This window comes from Miniopterus schreibersii (assembly GCF_964146895.1).
Source record: "Miniopterus schreibersii genome assembly, chromosome: 1".
NCBI classification, from domain to species: Eukaryota; Metazoa; Chordata; class Mammalia; order Chiroptera; family Miniopteridae; genus Miniopterus; species Miniopterus schreibersii.
Genome location: NC_138101.1, coordinates 143,021,122 through 143,037,387, shown reverse-complemented (window position 1 = coordinate 143,037,387; position 16,266 = coordinate 143,021,122). Strand labels below are relative to the sequence as shown.

Here is a 16,266-nt window from a genome sequence, read left to right as displayed (position 1 = left end):
TGACCAGGAATCGAACCCTGATCACCTGGATCCTAGGTCGATGCTCAACCGCTGAGCCACGCCCGGCTGGGCTCCATTGTTTTTCAGAGAGTGTCAGGGAGAGAAAGAAAAAACATCAATGTGAGAGACACACATCGATTGGTTGACTGCCGAACCTGGGCCAGGGATAGAGCCTGTAACGGATGTTGCCCTTAACTAGAATCAAACCCGAAACCCTTCAGTCTGAGGGCCAACATTCTAACCACTGAGCAAAACCAGCTACGGCAGTAACAACTTTTTAAGTTGTCTGGACCTAACTATTTAACAAATTGAACCCACAAGCATTTCTTTTGGCCTAAGGGCACCATGAGCCAAGAAAGTTTGGGAACTACTAGTCTGAATAATCTATAGGTCTGCAAACTATGGCTACTGGGCCAAATGGGCCCTTAAGAGTATTTTTTTACATTTTGAACGGGTTGTAGAAAACAAAACACAACAAATGAAGAATATGTGACAGAGACCATGTAGTCTGCAAAGCCTGAAATATTTACTTTCTGGCTCTTTGTCCACTCCTGCATTTACACTACCAATAACTAGAGTTAATATGTTCCATAGTGTCCACTGATATTGGCTCTAGACCGGTGCTGTCCAATACAGTAGCTATATAAGCTTAAGTTAATTAAAATAAAATTTAAAATTCTGTTCTTCAGTCACAATAGCCACATTTCAGGTTCTCAATAGTCACATGTGACTAATGGGCACGGAGTTGAACAGTGTAGATATAAAACATTACCATTATCACTGAAAGTCCTATCAATATCTAGAGTATCTAATACAGTCTCTTATGTATCATCAAACATATCATTAATACTACCATTCCAAACATTTTTACTCAGTTTTCATCTCATTGACATCTTATAAATATTTCCAGCCATCACATAGTCAAGAAGAATTATAGTGCTTTGTACTCAACCTTCAATTAGCAAAATCTTAGGTATTTACCTCCAAAAATCATTCTTCCCTTCAAGGTACACCTCATATGCCACTTTCTCCATGAAGAGGTATCAAATAAGGTCTTCCTTCTCTGTGCTCCCATACAATTTTAATATGTCCTACAATCCTTTGCATTGTCTTGTATTATAGTTATTTGTGTATATTATCTCCCTTTCTGGACTGTAACAAACTCTTATAGATTAGAGACTCTGAATCATCTGCTCCCAGCCCTAGCATAAGACAACAAGGAACCCAATAAATAATCTGAAGAATTCGATTGATCCAATTCAATTGAAATGAAAACTTCAATCTTAATATCTAGAGTAAGCTCTGCTTAGTCTTCTCTGACAGCTCTATGAATTTATCTTTAAAATTCCAATTGGCAATTTTTAAATATTTTTTTTTTCTTAAACTCTAGTATGGAGATTAACAGCAAGAAAAGGGGCTTTAACTATGAGCTAATAATGGACAGAGAAAGACTTAAAAAAACCCATTTGTGGCGTACTAATACCAGCTTACTTGCTAATGTTAATTTTATCCGCAGGAAACCGCAAGTTCGTTCAGTGCTGCTAGCACTCCATACACTGTAAACAAACTACGACAAGCCGAGCGTTTAAAATCACTTATTGCTGTCACTTCATTTCTAGTTAAGACAAGACTGAGTCGGAAACACAAACAACCGAGAGCTCCCTAAGGAGGGGAAGAGTCCAGGGAGCACCGACAGAAGACCGCGGGGCGCCGCGGCCGAGCCAGCCGAGCCGGCCCAGGGGGGCCAGGCGCGGATGGGAAGTGCTGGGGAGGAGGGAGGCGGCACAAGGTGCAGGCCCAGGCGAGGAAAGAAAGAGCCCCACTTTGGGCCCAGCGCTGTCGTGGGCCGCCTGGCTGAGGGAGCGTCCCCGACCTTCCACGGGTGGACTTTCAAAGCGCTCATCCAAAACCTGAAGCCCTTCCACCCCGCGCCAGGAGCCCAGGACGAAAGGGTAATTCTCTTTACCTGCTGTAGCCTCTTGTTTGACAAATTCTCCTCAGACTTGTTTGGGGACTGCAGTCCTTAGAGGACCAGCTCACCAACGCCTCTCGACGTCTCCTCACAGCGCCCAGGCTGCCTCCGGGCAGTATTCAAATCTAACCGCCTAGACGATGCGCAAGCGCAAAGCAGCTCTATGCGTCAGCCCCGCCCCTTAGACGTCGGAGCAACCCCATTCCGGGCTTCTTTAACCCGGCTTCCTTTCCGGCCTGTATGCCAATTTTATATCCTTCAAGGTTTCTCATTTTCTACCGAGTTTTCTTTTGTTTCTCTCGCAGCAGAAGCCCCATATCGTGGGAGCAGCCATCTTCTTCTGATTAGTTGCTGTAAAAAAGATCGGCTCTTTGCTTCCGTACAAAATGGCGGCCGTGATAATATTGCGTCACATCCCCCCTAGTATTACTCCCTATAGCTACCAGGAAGAGGTAGGCTTCTGGGACGAGGTGGCCGAGTGGTTAAGGCGATGGACTGCTAATCCATTGTGCTCTGCACGCGTGGGTTCGAATCCCATCCTCGTCGGAGGTGGCATTTTGCTTCAGATTTAAATAGATAAATTTATTTGCGGAAATGAAACAGTTAAATAGACTCCCGTTGTGGTGTACTAATCTATTTACTCTAGCACCGCTAATCTCACATTTGAGGTATTTTTTTAAAAGACAGCTTTTGGAGCATTCTGAGCTCACAATAAAGAAAAGGGAAGGAATGTTGACAATGCAGCTAAAAATGCAGAGCCACTGATCAACTTGTATGTAACCCTGATTTTAAGGCTGGTTTGTAACGGCTTTAGCTAACCTTCAGTTTCAGAGTCGTGGTGATTACGCGGTTAAGGCAATTCGTATTTTGGTTCAGGAGCGCCTGATACAGGATGCAGTTGCTAAAGCAAATCAAACAAAAGAGCGATTGCCTGTTGCTTTAGACAAGCATACTCTTAGTTTCGACCCAGGAGATGAAGTTTTAATAAAGCTGCTCAAATTCTTAGCTGCTTCCCTGTCCGGGTGTATCAATGGTTAGAGCGTCCTCCTCAAATGCCAAGCGGGCAGGTTCGATCCCTGAGTTTCCCCCAGCTCTTGCCAGACAGTATTTAAATTACCCATTAGTGCTGTAGCCTCTCTAAAAACTAGTAAGCTGGCATCATTTTTCTGAGTTTTGTCTGCTTCTTGTAATGATGACTTCCAATAGAAAATAGATGTCTATCAATGTGTTCAGTCTCTACAAATAAAAAGTGAGTGGATTCTCTTCTCAAAGGAAAACCTTCAGCTGTAGAAGTTCTGAAAATACAAAGCACTGGAAGTGTCTGGAGAAAAAAAATTTTTTTGAGTAAAACTCAATTTTCTATTCCTCATTTTCTGTACCTATTTTCATGCTTAGTTCATTTGTGGTTTCTTTCATATGAAATTGCAGTAAGACTTTCTCTGCCAGTCATTTTTTTTGCATTTATAATCTCTTTATCTTTAAGAACTGTTTTTACCCTTTTCTAAGAGAATCAAAGAATCAGCAACATGCCAGATTATTTAAAAGCCCAGGAGGGGGGAAAATACTTGAATTAGTAATAGAAAAAGCAATTTATAAACTAAGGCAATATGAGAGTGGCGCCATCTACTGGAGAAGCAGCAACTGCAAGACTTGCACAAAATAGTTCCACAGGAATGGCTGCTAGGTTTGGAAAGATTTCCATTACTCCCCCAAATTTCTCAACAAACCATAGCTCAAGGAAACCATTCTCCATCAACACCAGGGTTCTTCTCCCCAAGTCCTATCCTGAACAATGGCAGGAGCCGTCAACCTCTGGAAGGCCATGCAAGAAAGAACCATTGCACAGTCAAATGCATTACCAAGATATTCCAGCTCTCTCAACACTTCAGTGCCAGGAAATAGTTCTTCATTTTCCGAGTCCAACTTCAAAAAGAAGACCCATTCTATCTGAAGAACGAGGTGCTCTGGGAAGAACTGTTCAGTATTTAGTTGTTGGTGGTCTGCAGCCAGTCAGGCCCTTATGTGTCAGCAGCCCTATATGATGTAGCTCTGAAGGAAGATATTAAATCAATGAAATTTTTTTTTGTTTGCCTGCAGTTTTACTTAACTCTTGCAAGAAAAGCCCGGACTCCAGGCTGCAAGACTTGCAAAGATTGATTTTGAGAGGCAGGCAATGACAGAAGTGAGTTCAGTCTGTTTCTTACCATTATGAAGTGTGGTCCCACTGGAGAACCATCTCTGGGAAAACAGTCATGACAAGGCCTGGAGAGATTCAAGAATGAATCTAGGCTTTCTTCTCTGAGTCTGCAAGACCAACCCAAAACATTTTTCTTTGCTGAAATAATTCCCTGAGCAGCATGCTATCATGTAAAAACATCCGCCTTGCTATAACAGTTTCTGGGAATGTCTACTGAGTTGAAAATGAAATGATTTTTTTTCATATTGAAGATAGAGCAAAAACTGAAATCTAGTTTATAGTAACCTTGCTTAGGAAAGACAAAGTGAATAAATGTCAACAGACTCGCGGAAATGGGGAATAACACTTGTGATATCCATGCTTTGTATCACCTGCTGAGATACCTATGGATAGTTAACAAGCAACAACCGGTCACACATTTCCTTCTCATCATTTTGAGGGGGAGCAATGCCCTCCATTTTAAATTTCAAAATAATTTTTGTTTGAAATCTCAAGAATGAAATAAAACTGGGTTAAACCCAACCCCAATAGGGTGAAGTTAATGGATGAAGTCAAGACCTGGGGAGATCATGTGGTACTTGTCTTTCTCTGACTGGCTTATTTCACTTAGCATAATACTCTCCAGTTCCATCCATGCTGACCCAAAGGGTAAGGAATCCTTCTTTTTTACAGCTGCATAGTATTTCATGGTGTAAATGTCCCACAGCTTTTTTATCCACTCACCCACTGATGGGCACCTGGGCTATTTCCAGATCTTAACTATTGTAAATTGAGCTGCTATGAACATAGGGGTGCACAAGTTCTTTCTGATTGGTGTTTTGGGTTTCTTAGGATATATTCCTAGAATTGGGATCCCTGGGTCAAATGGCAGTTCCATATTGAATTTTTTGAGGAAACTCCATACTGTTTTCCATAGTGGCTGCACCAGTCTTCGTTCCCACCAGCAGTGTACTAGGGTTCCCCTTTTCTCCACATCCTCGCCAGCACTTGTCATTTGTTGATTTGTTGACAGCAGCCATTCTGGCAGGTGTGAGGTGATATCTCATTGTCATTTCAATTTGCATCTCTCTGGTGATTAGTGATGTTGAGCATTTTTTCATGTCTCTTGGCCATCTGTATGTCCTCTTTGGAGAAGTGTCTGTTTAGGTCCTTTGCCCATTTTTTAATTGGATTGTTTGTCTTTCTTTTGTTAAGTTGTAAGAGTTCTTTATATATTTTGGATATTAACCCTTTATCCGATGTGTCATTGGCAAATATGTTCTCCCATACAGTGGGCTCCCTTTTTGTTTTGTTGGTGGTTTCTTTTGCTGTGCAGAAGCTTTTTATTTTGATGCAGTCCCATTTGTTTATTTTCTCCTTTGTTTCTCTTGCCCTCAGAGATGTATCAGCAAACACATTGCTACAAGAGATGTCTGAGATTTTGCTGCCTATGGTTTCTTCTAGGATTTTTATGGTATCACATCTTACATTTAAGTATTTTATCCATTTTGAGTTTATTCTTGTGTATGGTGTAAGTTGGTGGTCTAGTTTCATTTTTTTGCATGTACCTGTCCAATTTTCCCAACACCATTTATTGAAGAGACTGTTTTTACTCCATTGTATGTTCTTGCCTCCTTTGTCAAATATTAGTTGAAAGTGTCTTGTAAAATTCTTAATCTTTACATATTTGCCTCAATTCTCATTCTGTATGATTTACTGGGTGAGGTATAAAGCTGTTCTTTAAAAATTCTTTATCTTAACTTCAATATTTATTTATTTATTTATTTATTTATTTATTTATTTATTTATTTATTTATTTATTTATTTTTAAAATACGTCTTTATAGATTTCAGAGAGAGGAAAGGAGAGGGAGAGAGAGAGAGAGAAACATCAATGATGAGAGAGTCATTGATCGAGCCCACAACCCAGGCATGTGCCCTGGCCGGGAATCGAACCCCTATTGCCTGGATCCTAGGTCGATGCTCAACCGCTGAGCCACGCCCGGCCGGGCAACTTCGACATTTAGAATGTTGGAAAGTTTATAAGAAAAAAGAAACAGAAAAATTGCATCACTTGAATTACTGAAGTAGAATCTTGTGTATAGATGCCATGGTAATGTTAGAAAATGCAAGGCACAAGGCTCTCTTTGTATCTGAGAGCATGCCAGATCTGCAATACCAAAGCCATAAGTTGCTTTTAAATCCCTCTTTAAAACAAAAACAAAACTCACCTGAGGATATGTTTATAGATTTTTAGAGAGAGGAAGGGAGAGAGAAACACTGATATGAGAAACATAGATTGGTTGCCTCCTGTATGCCCCCGACTGGGGATCGAACCTGCAAACTAGGTATGTGCCCTGACCGGAATCGAACCGGCAACCTTTTGGTGTATGGGACTATGTTCCAACCGAGACACCTGGCCAGGGCTAAATCCTGTGGTTATGATAAAGAAGCAGTATTAGAATCTGCTAAGACATATTAAAGTGGTTGGTCACTTTTGTAAATTATTTTATATTGCTCATCATTATAGTCTCCAAAACACCAGACATATGGTATTCTCTTTCCAACCCTGATGAAACTGACCCATTATCTAGGCACCTGGGAGTGGTACCCAACCTAGCTGCATGGAGGTCAAATAGACCTTAAGAGGAGAATCACTATTTCAGAAATAACCAAAGGTTAAAAAAGATCTTTTAAATTTTTATTTTAAAATTCTATCATAAGAGACATTATACATACAATGACACAATACATATGTAATATATTGTTTATGTACAGTTTAAATGAACAATAAAACCAATGCCATATATACACAGCCCAGCTTAAGAACAGAACATTACTAGCATCTTTGAAGCTTCCTATGTGTCCCTCCTGCTGACATCCTTCTACCAGAGAAAGGTACTTTATTGAGTTTTGTGTTAATCATCCTTTTGCTTTTACCAAATATTCATGTATATACCCCTAAAAATATTGTGTCTGTGTTTCTGAATTTTATATAAATGGAATATTATTCACCCATGACTTCTTTCACTTAACATTGTTTTGTCCATGTAATTCATTCATTTTCACTGCTCCTTAGTATACAATTACATGAATTTACAACTAGGTACCCAGTCTCTTATTTTGGATATTTTTATTGTTTTCAGTTTTTTGCTATTACAAGAATGCTGCTGTAAATGTTTTTATACATGTACAAGTGTTTCTCTAGGTATATAGCTAGAAGTGAAGTCATTGGTGATGTGCATGTTCAACTTTACTAGGCAATTTTTTTTCAAAATTACAAAAGAAAATTTATTTCAAAAGCATAAGGGAACATTTACTTCTGAACAAGGTGATAAACAGATGTCTTGCAAAAGAAAAAAAAATCATGGGATCAAGTTTTTCATTCAAACTTTTGAAGCAAAAATAACCTACGTTGTACACTATTGCCTTAGGAAAGGGAAGAATAATGAGGTGGTAGAGGAAGAAACACAGTAAACTCAGTATCAAACTTGAGAAAGTAGTCAGTTCTACTCAGCTTTGAGTTTACAGATATTCTTTAAAAAAAAAAAGAGGAAAAGTTACATTTAGTGTTTAAATTTATACAACTGTAGTTGTATAAATATAGTAAATATGTAGTTGTATAAATATATAGTAAATATGTAGTTGTATAAATATGTAGTCCCAATATAGTTTCTGTACTTGAAATGGCTTTAGGCCAGTGGCTGACCTGCCTCTGAGGTCCAGACTACCTGGTCATATTTTCAAATGGCAATTCTGTGTTCCTGTATCTGTTCAGATTCCAAGGGAGCTTAGGCTCAGCTCATAGTCTTTCAGGATGTTTAGATTGTTGTCACCACTCCATAGTCAAGCTGACCAATTTCTTTTGCTCACTTGTATAATTCTAGTCTTTAAAAGACATTTTCCTGCCTGGCCAGAGTGGCTCAGTTGGTTGAGTGTTGTCCTATGCACCAAAAGGTTGCTGGTTCAATTCAGGTCACATACCTGGGTTGCAGGTTTGATCCCGTCAGGGCACGTACGGAGGGCAGCCAATCAATGTTTCCTTCTCTCTCCCACTTCCTCTAAGCATGTCCTCAGGTGAGGATTAAAAACTATTTCCCATAAACATGCACATAAACATGTGCAGTAATTCTAACAAAGGGGTTTTACTTTTTCCCCAGTGTAAAGGTAACAGTAATGAAGAAACCTGCATTGTAATAACAAACTATGCCTCAAAAAATATGTCAAACTACTAGAAAATGTCATTCAGGCATTGGATTTAAACAGCAAACTTGGAGAGGAGAGCTTAACTGTGGAATAAAAATATATGAAACATTCAAGTGCAGAGCAAAGAACCTATGCTACTAAAAATGCCAATGACATTAAACACTCCACAAAGCCCCCATCTGTTGTTTTAACTTAAAGATTCTATTGGCTAACTTATACAATAATTTTTATTAATAACCCAAGAAGTTAAAATCTTGAAAGTGGCAAAAGCAAACTGAGAGAGCATCCCTTATTATTGGTACACTATGTTATCAAGTCACTTTCCTGGGTTGCCCTGGTTATTAAATCCCCAAATTTTAAATTATTCTATGTCATTCTGTAGAAAACTATATGTACATCAAATTCAATATTTCAGCTGCATTTCTCCAACAGGGATTTACAAATTTATCATTGAAAATTTATCTTTGAAAAATAAACAGATTTACCTTTGTTTATTTTTAGTTTTTTATTTTATTGTATTATTTTATTTTTTAATTTTTGTTAATCTTCACCCAAGGATATTTTTTCTATTGCTTTTCAGAGAGAGTGGAAGAGAGGGAGAGAGAGAGAAACATCTATGTGAGAGAGAAACACATAGATTGGTTGTCTCTCACACTCATCCAGACTAGGGTGGGAAGAACCTGCAACCCAGGGACATGCCCTTGACTGGGAATTGAACCCGCAACCCTTCGGTATGTGGGTCAATGCTCTAACCACTGAGCAACACTGGCTAAGGCATGGTCAATGAATTTTCTACAGGAGTGCCAAGATCATTCAATGGGGAAATACCAGTCCCGAGAAAGTGGATATCTACATGTAACAGAAAGAAGTTGGACCCCTATCTCACACCACATTAGAAATCAACTCAAAATGAATCAAAGACACAAATGTAAGAGATAAAACTCTTAAAATATAGGGGTAAATCTTCATGACCTTGGATTTGCCAATGGATTTTCAGATATAACACCAAAAGCACAATCAACAAAAGAAAAAGTTGGACTGCATCAAAATTAAAACTTGTCACAGGCAACAAAAACAAAAATAGTAAAAAACTTCTGCACAGCAAAGGAAGCAATTAACAGAGTGAAAAGGAAATGGAAGAAAATATCTTCAAGCTATATTTCTAATAAGGGGTTAATATTTAAAAATATAAGGAACTCCTTCAACTCTATAGCAAAAAAAAACCAAATAAGCCGTTCTGAAAATTGGCAAAGGGCTTGAGTACATCTTTCTCCAAAGAGGGCATACAAATGACTAGGTTCAGAGAACTTCCAGATTGGTGAACAAGAAGGCATCCACATGCCCAGGGGGTGGCATACCCTGAGCTCTATGGGGTCAGAAGCACCTGAGCTCAAGACCCTTCCAAACCTTATCTCTTCATCTGGCCATTCATTCGTATCCTTTAATATCCTTTGTAATACCTCAGTAATTTAGCAAGTAAACTATTTTCCTGAGTTCTGTGAGCCATTGTAGTAAATGATTGAATCAGAGAGGGTTGTGGGAACCTCTGTTTTACCGTATGTCAGAAGCACAGGTAACAACCTGAACTTGAGACTGGCAATGTAGGACTGAGCCCTTAAATTGTAAAATCTGAACCTCTCTCCAGGTAGACAGTATCAGAATTGAGTTAAAACTGTAGGACACCTAGCTTAGTGTGGGGAAAACGACACACATTTGAAATATAGAGTATTCTGTAAGTAGTGAGTAAAGGAAAATGAGATTTTCTTTTCAGGCATCTTAACACAGTCACACACATAGAAGCGGAGAGTAGAATGGTGATATCAGCTGTTGGGAGCAGGGGGAAATAGGGAATTGCTATTCAACAGTATCAACTTTCAGAAGTCCTAGAGGTTTGCTGTACAACATTGTATTTATAGTTAACAATACTGTACTGCATTACTTAACATAAAAATGTGTTAAGGGGTATAGCTCATGTTAAGTGTTCTTATGACACAAAAAAAGAAAATTAAAATTTTTGTGAATGAAAGGACATTATCAATAAAATGTACAGACAACCTACAAAATGGGAGAAAATATTTGCAAATCATATATCTGATAATGGTCTCATATCCAAAATATATAAAGAACTCTTGTAACTCAACAATAAAAAGGCGAACAACCCAATTCAAAAATGGGCAAAAGACCTGAACAGACATTTCTCCAAAGAAGATATATAAATGGCCAAAAAGATGCTAAACATTACTAATCAATAGGGAAATGCAAAGATGCTAAACATTACTAATCAATAGGGAAATGCAAATCAAGACCACAAGAGTGCCCTAGCTGGTTCTCTCAGTGGTTAGAGCATCGCCCTGCAGACTGAAGAGTCCTGGATTCTATTCCTGCTAAAGACATGTACCTTGGTTCAGGCTTGATCCCCAGCCCCTGGTTGGGGTGCATGCAGGAGGCAACCAACTGATGTATCTCTCTCACATCAATGTCTCTCTCTATCCTCCTCCCACTTTCACTGAGAAGCAATGGAAAAAGTATCCTGGGGTGAGGATTTTAAAAAAAGACCACAAGATTAACACTTCACTCCCACTAGGCTGACTATAATCAGAATAACAGAAAATGAGTATTGGTGAGGATGTGGAGAAATTGGAAACCTGGTGTGTTGCCGGTGGGAATGTAAAATGGCTCAGCCACTATGGAAAAGTTTCATGACTCCTCAGACAGTTACACATAGATTTACCATATACTCAGCAATTCTACTCCTTGGTACATACTGAAGAATTGAAAATACAAATTTGAACAAAAATTTATACACAGCCTGGCCAGTGTTGCTCAGTGGCTGAGCGTCAATCCATGCACCAGGTTACTGGTTCAATTCCTGATCAGGGCACATGCCCGGATTGCAGGCTGGATCCCCCCCCAGTGGGGGATGTGCCAGGAGGCAGCTGATTCATGTTTCTTTCTCTCTCCCTTCTTCTCTCTGAAAGCAATAAAAACATATAAAAAAAAATTTGTACACAAATGTTCATAGCAGCACTATTCACAAAAGCCAAAAGGTGGAAATAACCCAAATGTCTATCAACTGATGAATGGATATAAAAATGTAGTATACCCATACAATAGAATATTATTCAGCTGTAAAAAGGACTGAGGTACTGATGCATGCTATAAATTGGGTAAACCTTGAAAACATTATGCTAAGCAAAAGAAGACAGACACAAAAGGTCTCTTATGATTCCATTTATATGAAATGTCCAGAATAGGCAAATCCATAGAGACAAAAATTAGATTAATGGTTACCAGTGGCTGGGAGGAAGGGGAAATGGGGAATGACTACTTATTGAGTATGAATTTCCTTTTAGGTGATGAAAATGTTTTGGAACTAGAAAAGAGGTAATGTTTGCACAACACTGTGAATGTGCTAAATGCCACTAAATAGTATATGTTAATACAGTTAATTGTATGTTATGTGAATTTACGTCAATTAAAAAAAAAAGTACCCTAGCTGGGTAGTTCAGTTGGTTAGAGTGTTGTCCTGATACGCAAGATTGTGGGTTTGATCCCTAATTAGGACACATAAAAGAATCAACCAATGAATGCATAAATAAGTGGTACAACAAATCAATGGTTCTCTCTCTCCTCCTTTCTAAATAAATTAATTAAATAAAAAGCAGTAGAAAAAAGAGACACAGAAAGTATAAGAAAAAAGTATATATTTACAACCCCAAAAGTCCCCAAACTCTAGCTGAAGGAGGTAGCAAATATAAGCAGTTCCTTTAAGGGCCCAACTTCACTCCTTATAGAACACTGAGTACCAGCCCATGAGGTCAGTTCCTACTCCACGGTCTCTTCCAACCCAAGAAGTAATCCCTCCATAGGCCACAGCTCTCAGTCCTCTTGCCAGTCATCCTGTGCCCAGGTAGGCATGGGTGAAAAGTACTCAAAACCTGGCCCTTTATAGCGCAGGGCATGTAGAAACATCACAAGGTCCTGGGGCAAGGGGTCCTGTCGCACCAGTCGGCACTCTGCACAGAGGGGGTCTATCTCTTGATTCACAACATCAGTTTCGGCTGCATTCCCTGGTGCCAGAGCCATTGTGTCCAGATCCTGAGGGGCTGCCTCAAGTATTCCATCCATCGTTTGGGCAGATGCAGCCAAGTCTTCTAGGTGGTCCTTGCCCAGCTCTGAAGAGGGAGCTGTAGAGTCTGTGAGTCCTGGGGTCAGGTCAACTTCACAGAGATCTAGCACATCCAGGCTCTGTTTGGCTTGGTGCTCTGCCACAAGGTCCCGCAGTAATTCCTCATCTGTTTTGGGAATGTGGCCACCCCGGCCCCGGGAGGGGCCCCAAGCCACTGAGTTGTAGATGGGGTCATTGAGGATGGGGTGGCCCAGGAACTGGAGGTGGACTCGGATCTGGTGGGTGCGACCTGTGAGTGGCCGACACTGCACCACACTAGAGTGGCCGTTGTAGCTCAGTCTCCGGAACACTGTCTCACAGGGCTTGCCCCGAGTATCTACACGGCACACCCCAACCTTGTAAGACACTACCAAGATGGGTTCCTTGCAGGTCACTTCCTCGGTGGGGAACTCCCCCTCCACCCGGCACACGTACTCCTTTTCCAGCTACACAGGAAGGAAAATGGAAAAAATCAGCACGAAGTCTAAATTCATTAAGTCCAGACCCTGTGCAAGTGGTGAGGAATGCACAGTGCCAGGTAGAAGAGGATGCTAACCCTGGCTCCACCACTTGCCAGGTTCATGATTCTGAGTACATTACTTAACCTCTTTAAATCCCATTAACTTGTCTAGAAAAAGTGAGGTTAGAAAAGCATTTACCTCAAAGGGCTGTTATAAGGATTCAGTAAATTAGGCTCTAATGTACTTGGTACTTAGCCTGGTATACAGTAAGTACTCAAATGTGTCACAATCAGATCCAGAATTACAAGTCTCAAGACTACCATCAGTACCATTTAACTCTTCTACCCAAGCCCCTTCCAATTTCATCCACAATCTTTCCACCAAGTAGGCTCTCCTCACAATCTTAAAAACCTCACTCAGGCCTGGTGGGCATAGCTTAGTAGTTGAGCTTCGACCCATGAATAAGGAGGTCATGGTTTGATTCCCAGTCAGGGCATATCCCCAGTGGGGGGCGTGCAGGAGACAGCGGATCAATGACCGTCTCTCATCATTGATGTTTCTCTCTCTCCCTCTCCCTTCCTCTCTCTGAAATCAATAAAAACATATTAAAAACAAAACAAAACAAAACAAAACCTCGCTTAACCTGTAGGCACTTTAAAACTTCAAAAGAGTAAGCTACCAAGATAGGCCGTTTATGCCACCTCTAAAAATCTCTTGAAACTTAAGAGATAATAACCTGTCTTTGGCCTTTTAGTGCTGACTTCCCTGAACTTAGAAACCTTGGCCAGATAAATACAAAGACCCACTTCAGATAGAAATCAGTGATTCCCTTTTGACACACAGCATTTGTGAGTACACAAAGTGACCGGCATGAAACAAAACCCAGACTCACCTGCCGGTCCCGAACCTGCTCATGTATTCTCTCCGAAACGGCTGCTGTCTTGGCAAACATGAGGACTCCCGAGGTAAGGCGGTCAAGCCGATGCAGTGGGTGTAACTCCTTAAGCTGGTGCTCCTTGCCTAGGATGAAGATGACCGTGTTGTGTCGGAAGCGGCCACAGGGGTGGACAGGAATGGAAGAAGGCTTGTCTACAACCACCATGTCTTCATTCTCAGCCAGCAGGCGGACAGGCTCTGCTGTGACTGGTGGCTCATGCCTGTGCACTGTGTTCCGCAAGAAGTCATTGTCCTGCCAATGACATAGGCAATCTGTCAGACAGGACCAGCAAACTGTAATCAGTCAACTTCACACACTTCTTGTTATTTATTGACATGGAAGAATGGTCACAGTATATCCTTACAAAGAAAAAGCAGTATGCATAGTGCATACTCTCTGTGCAAAAATGCAAACAGATACAAAGGCAGATAGCAGGTACTGAAAAAGAACTAGAAGGATATACACCAAAATGTTAATGGTACTATCTCTGGGTGGTGGGGTTATGGTTTTTTATTTTGCTTGCTTGTATTTTCTCTACAGTGTTATACTTAAAAGGTAAATTTTCCTAAAATGGAGGGGGAAAACCCTCCACAAGTCATCACTTTTTGTAATCTTAAAGAAATAACACCAAGCTTTAAGTCCAGAGATCTGAGCTCTGGACCTGGATTTCCCTCCGGCTCATTGCAAGTCACTGAACTTCTTAAGCCTCAGTTTCCTTATCTGTAAAATGTGAGGGCTAGACCTGATCTGTGCGTTTCAAAAATGGGATGGGAGAGGGGATTCAAGCCACCCATTCCCTAAATACTGAAATCACCTTGTCTCCCCTCACAACCTGGTGAGCCAGGGGTGTCTGGTACCCCTTAGCTATGAAGGAATTTTCAAGAAGGGTCAAAGCACTAGGTTAGATAGCTCTAGTCTTTATGCCTGATAGTTCACAATTCTATCATGTCAGGCTCTATAATAAATAACTTAAGTAGTTATAAGAACACAGGCTTTGGAGGTGATACTGTTGCCCTACCTCTCTGAGGTTTACCTTAGTTTCCTCACAGGTAAAATGAGGTGGCAATACCCACCCCACAAGGCTGTTGATAAACTTAAACGTTAAAGTACTTAAAATTCTTAACACTGTGCCCAATACACAGTAAGGAGACATAAATGATAGCCTCTACTATTTGTATAGAGATCCACAATGCAAAATAGAAAGTGCTCAATGTCCGCGCCAGTGGCACAAGACTGCATAAAAGGAGCCACAAGAATTCTAACTTCTATCCCTTAGAAACACGAAAGCACTGAGGCTACTTGCAGAGAGGGGGTGAAAGGAGGGGGCTAAACGACTGTTCCAAATGAAAGCGAGAAAGCTTCGGAATTACCCCGATTTTACTCCAGTACCTATGACCTACTAGCTCAGGAAAAAACACCCCCTTTCCTCACGCCGTTCCGGCCGGCCCCATAAGGACTCCACCTTGAGCACAATGCTGAGGTCCCGTACTGGCTCCTCGTTGAGGCGCAGGCGCCCGGCTCTGACAGCGGCCTCGTAGTAGGCCAGGGGCTGGGCTCGGAACTCAGTGCTGAAGACGTGCAGCAAGCTGTGGCCCACCCAGCGGCCTTTGCAGTAGGTTCGGAAATCAAAGTAATAGGGTCGAACTTTGCGCAGGCCGCCCTCGAAGTAGTAGCTGGTCTCTGCAAAGTGCTCATCGCCGAAGCTCACCCCTGCCCTCCGCTTCTTCGGGGGCGGCACTATGCGCTCCCCCGCTGCACCCCGCCGCTTCTTCCGCTTGCCTGGGCCCGGAGCTGCAAGAAGGGTCGGCTCCTCGCTCCCCGCAGTCTGCTTCCCGACTTCCGGGGCCAACTTCACTCCCTGGGCCGCCGGCTCCGGGCGCTCTGGAGGTCGCTCGACCCTCGAGTCGCCATCCGCGTCTCCGTTTTGCTGAGCCAGAGCCCTCAGCCCGCTCGCTGCCTCCGCCCCGGTAGACAGCATTTCCGCCATCGGGGCTCTACGGCCACTCCAAGTCCTGGCAAAGCTGAGGAATAGGAGGTTAAATCGCTCCCGCACGAAAATCGGGAGCCACCCGCGGCAGCCCAGCCACATAACCACGCGGGCGCCACTCCTGGGTCGCGATCTGAATACGTCACTCAGCATCAGCCAATCAGTGAGGCCCTGTGCCGAGGCGGGGACAGCGAAGGGTGGGAGCGAGGGAGTTGACAGACTCGAGCAGGAAGTTCGACTGTGAAGACTCACCAAGAGCACTGATTTCATGTAGTTATACTCAGGTATAGAAAAACTCCTGAAAGGAACTTTATTTAAAACAAAACAGACATTAAATTTAAAACAAACAACACAAAACAA

General features: G+C 41.6%; 2 protein-coding genes across 2 annotated transcripts in view; both read right to left on the bottom strand.

The window, feature by feature from the left end:
* Positions 1 to 2,334, bottom strand: part of KNL1 (kinetochore scaffold 1) — a 55,176-nt gene extending 52,842 nt beyond the window's left edge. Inside the window, exon 1 of the mRNA XM_081127862.1 lies at positions 1,967 to 2,334. The gene's annotated coding sequence lies outside the window, so the exon portion shown is untranslated. The remainder of the gene's footprint in view (positions 1 to 1,966) is intronic.
* A 9,706-nt stretch (positions 2,335 to 12,040) lies between these two features.
* On the bottom strand, positions 12,041 to 16,039 carry RPUSD2 (RNA pseudouridine synthase domain containing 2). The gene is made up of 3 exons (XM_081136386.1): positions 15,382 to 16,039; positions 13,875 to 14,171; positions 12,041 to 12,967 (listed from the first exon to the last, which is right to left on the bottom strand). Exons 1-3 carry the CDS (start codon positions 16,006 to 16,008, stop codon positions 12,233 to 12,235), a joined length of 1,659 nt encoding a protein of 552 aa, XP_080992512.1. The 5' UTR covers positions 16,009 to 16,039; the 3' UTR covers positions 12,041 to 12,232.
* Between the last annotated feature and the right edge of the window lie 227 nt (positions 16,040 to 16,266).

What these genes read in the sequence shown, in the direction of transcription:
- RPUSD2 (XM_081136386.1), bottom strand. Translation starts at nt 16,008, where the DNA reads ATGTGGCTGGGCTGCCGCGGGTGGCTCCCGATTTTCGTGCGGGAGCGA. An exon ending in ACCTCAGCATTGTGCTCAAG is followed by an intron (nt 14,172 to 15,381) that starts GTGGAGTCCTTA and finishes TGTCATTGGCAG; the next exon opens with GACAATGACTTCTTGCGGAA. An exon ending in AGCAGGTTCGGGACCGGCAG is followed by an intron (nt 12,968 to 13,874) that starts GTGAGTCTGGGT and finishes CTTCCTGTGTAG; the next exon opens with CTGGAAAAGGAGTACGTGTG.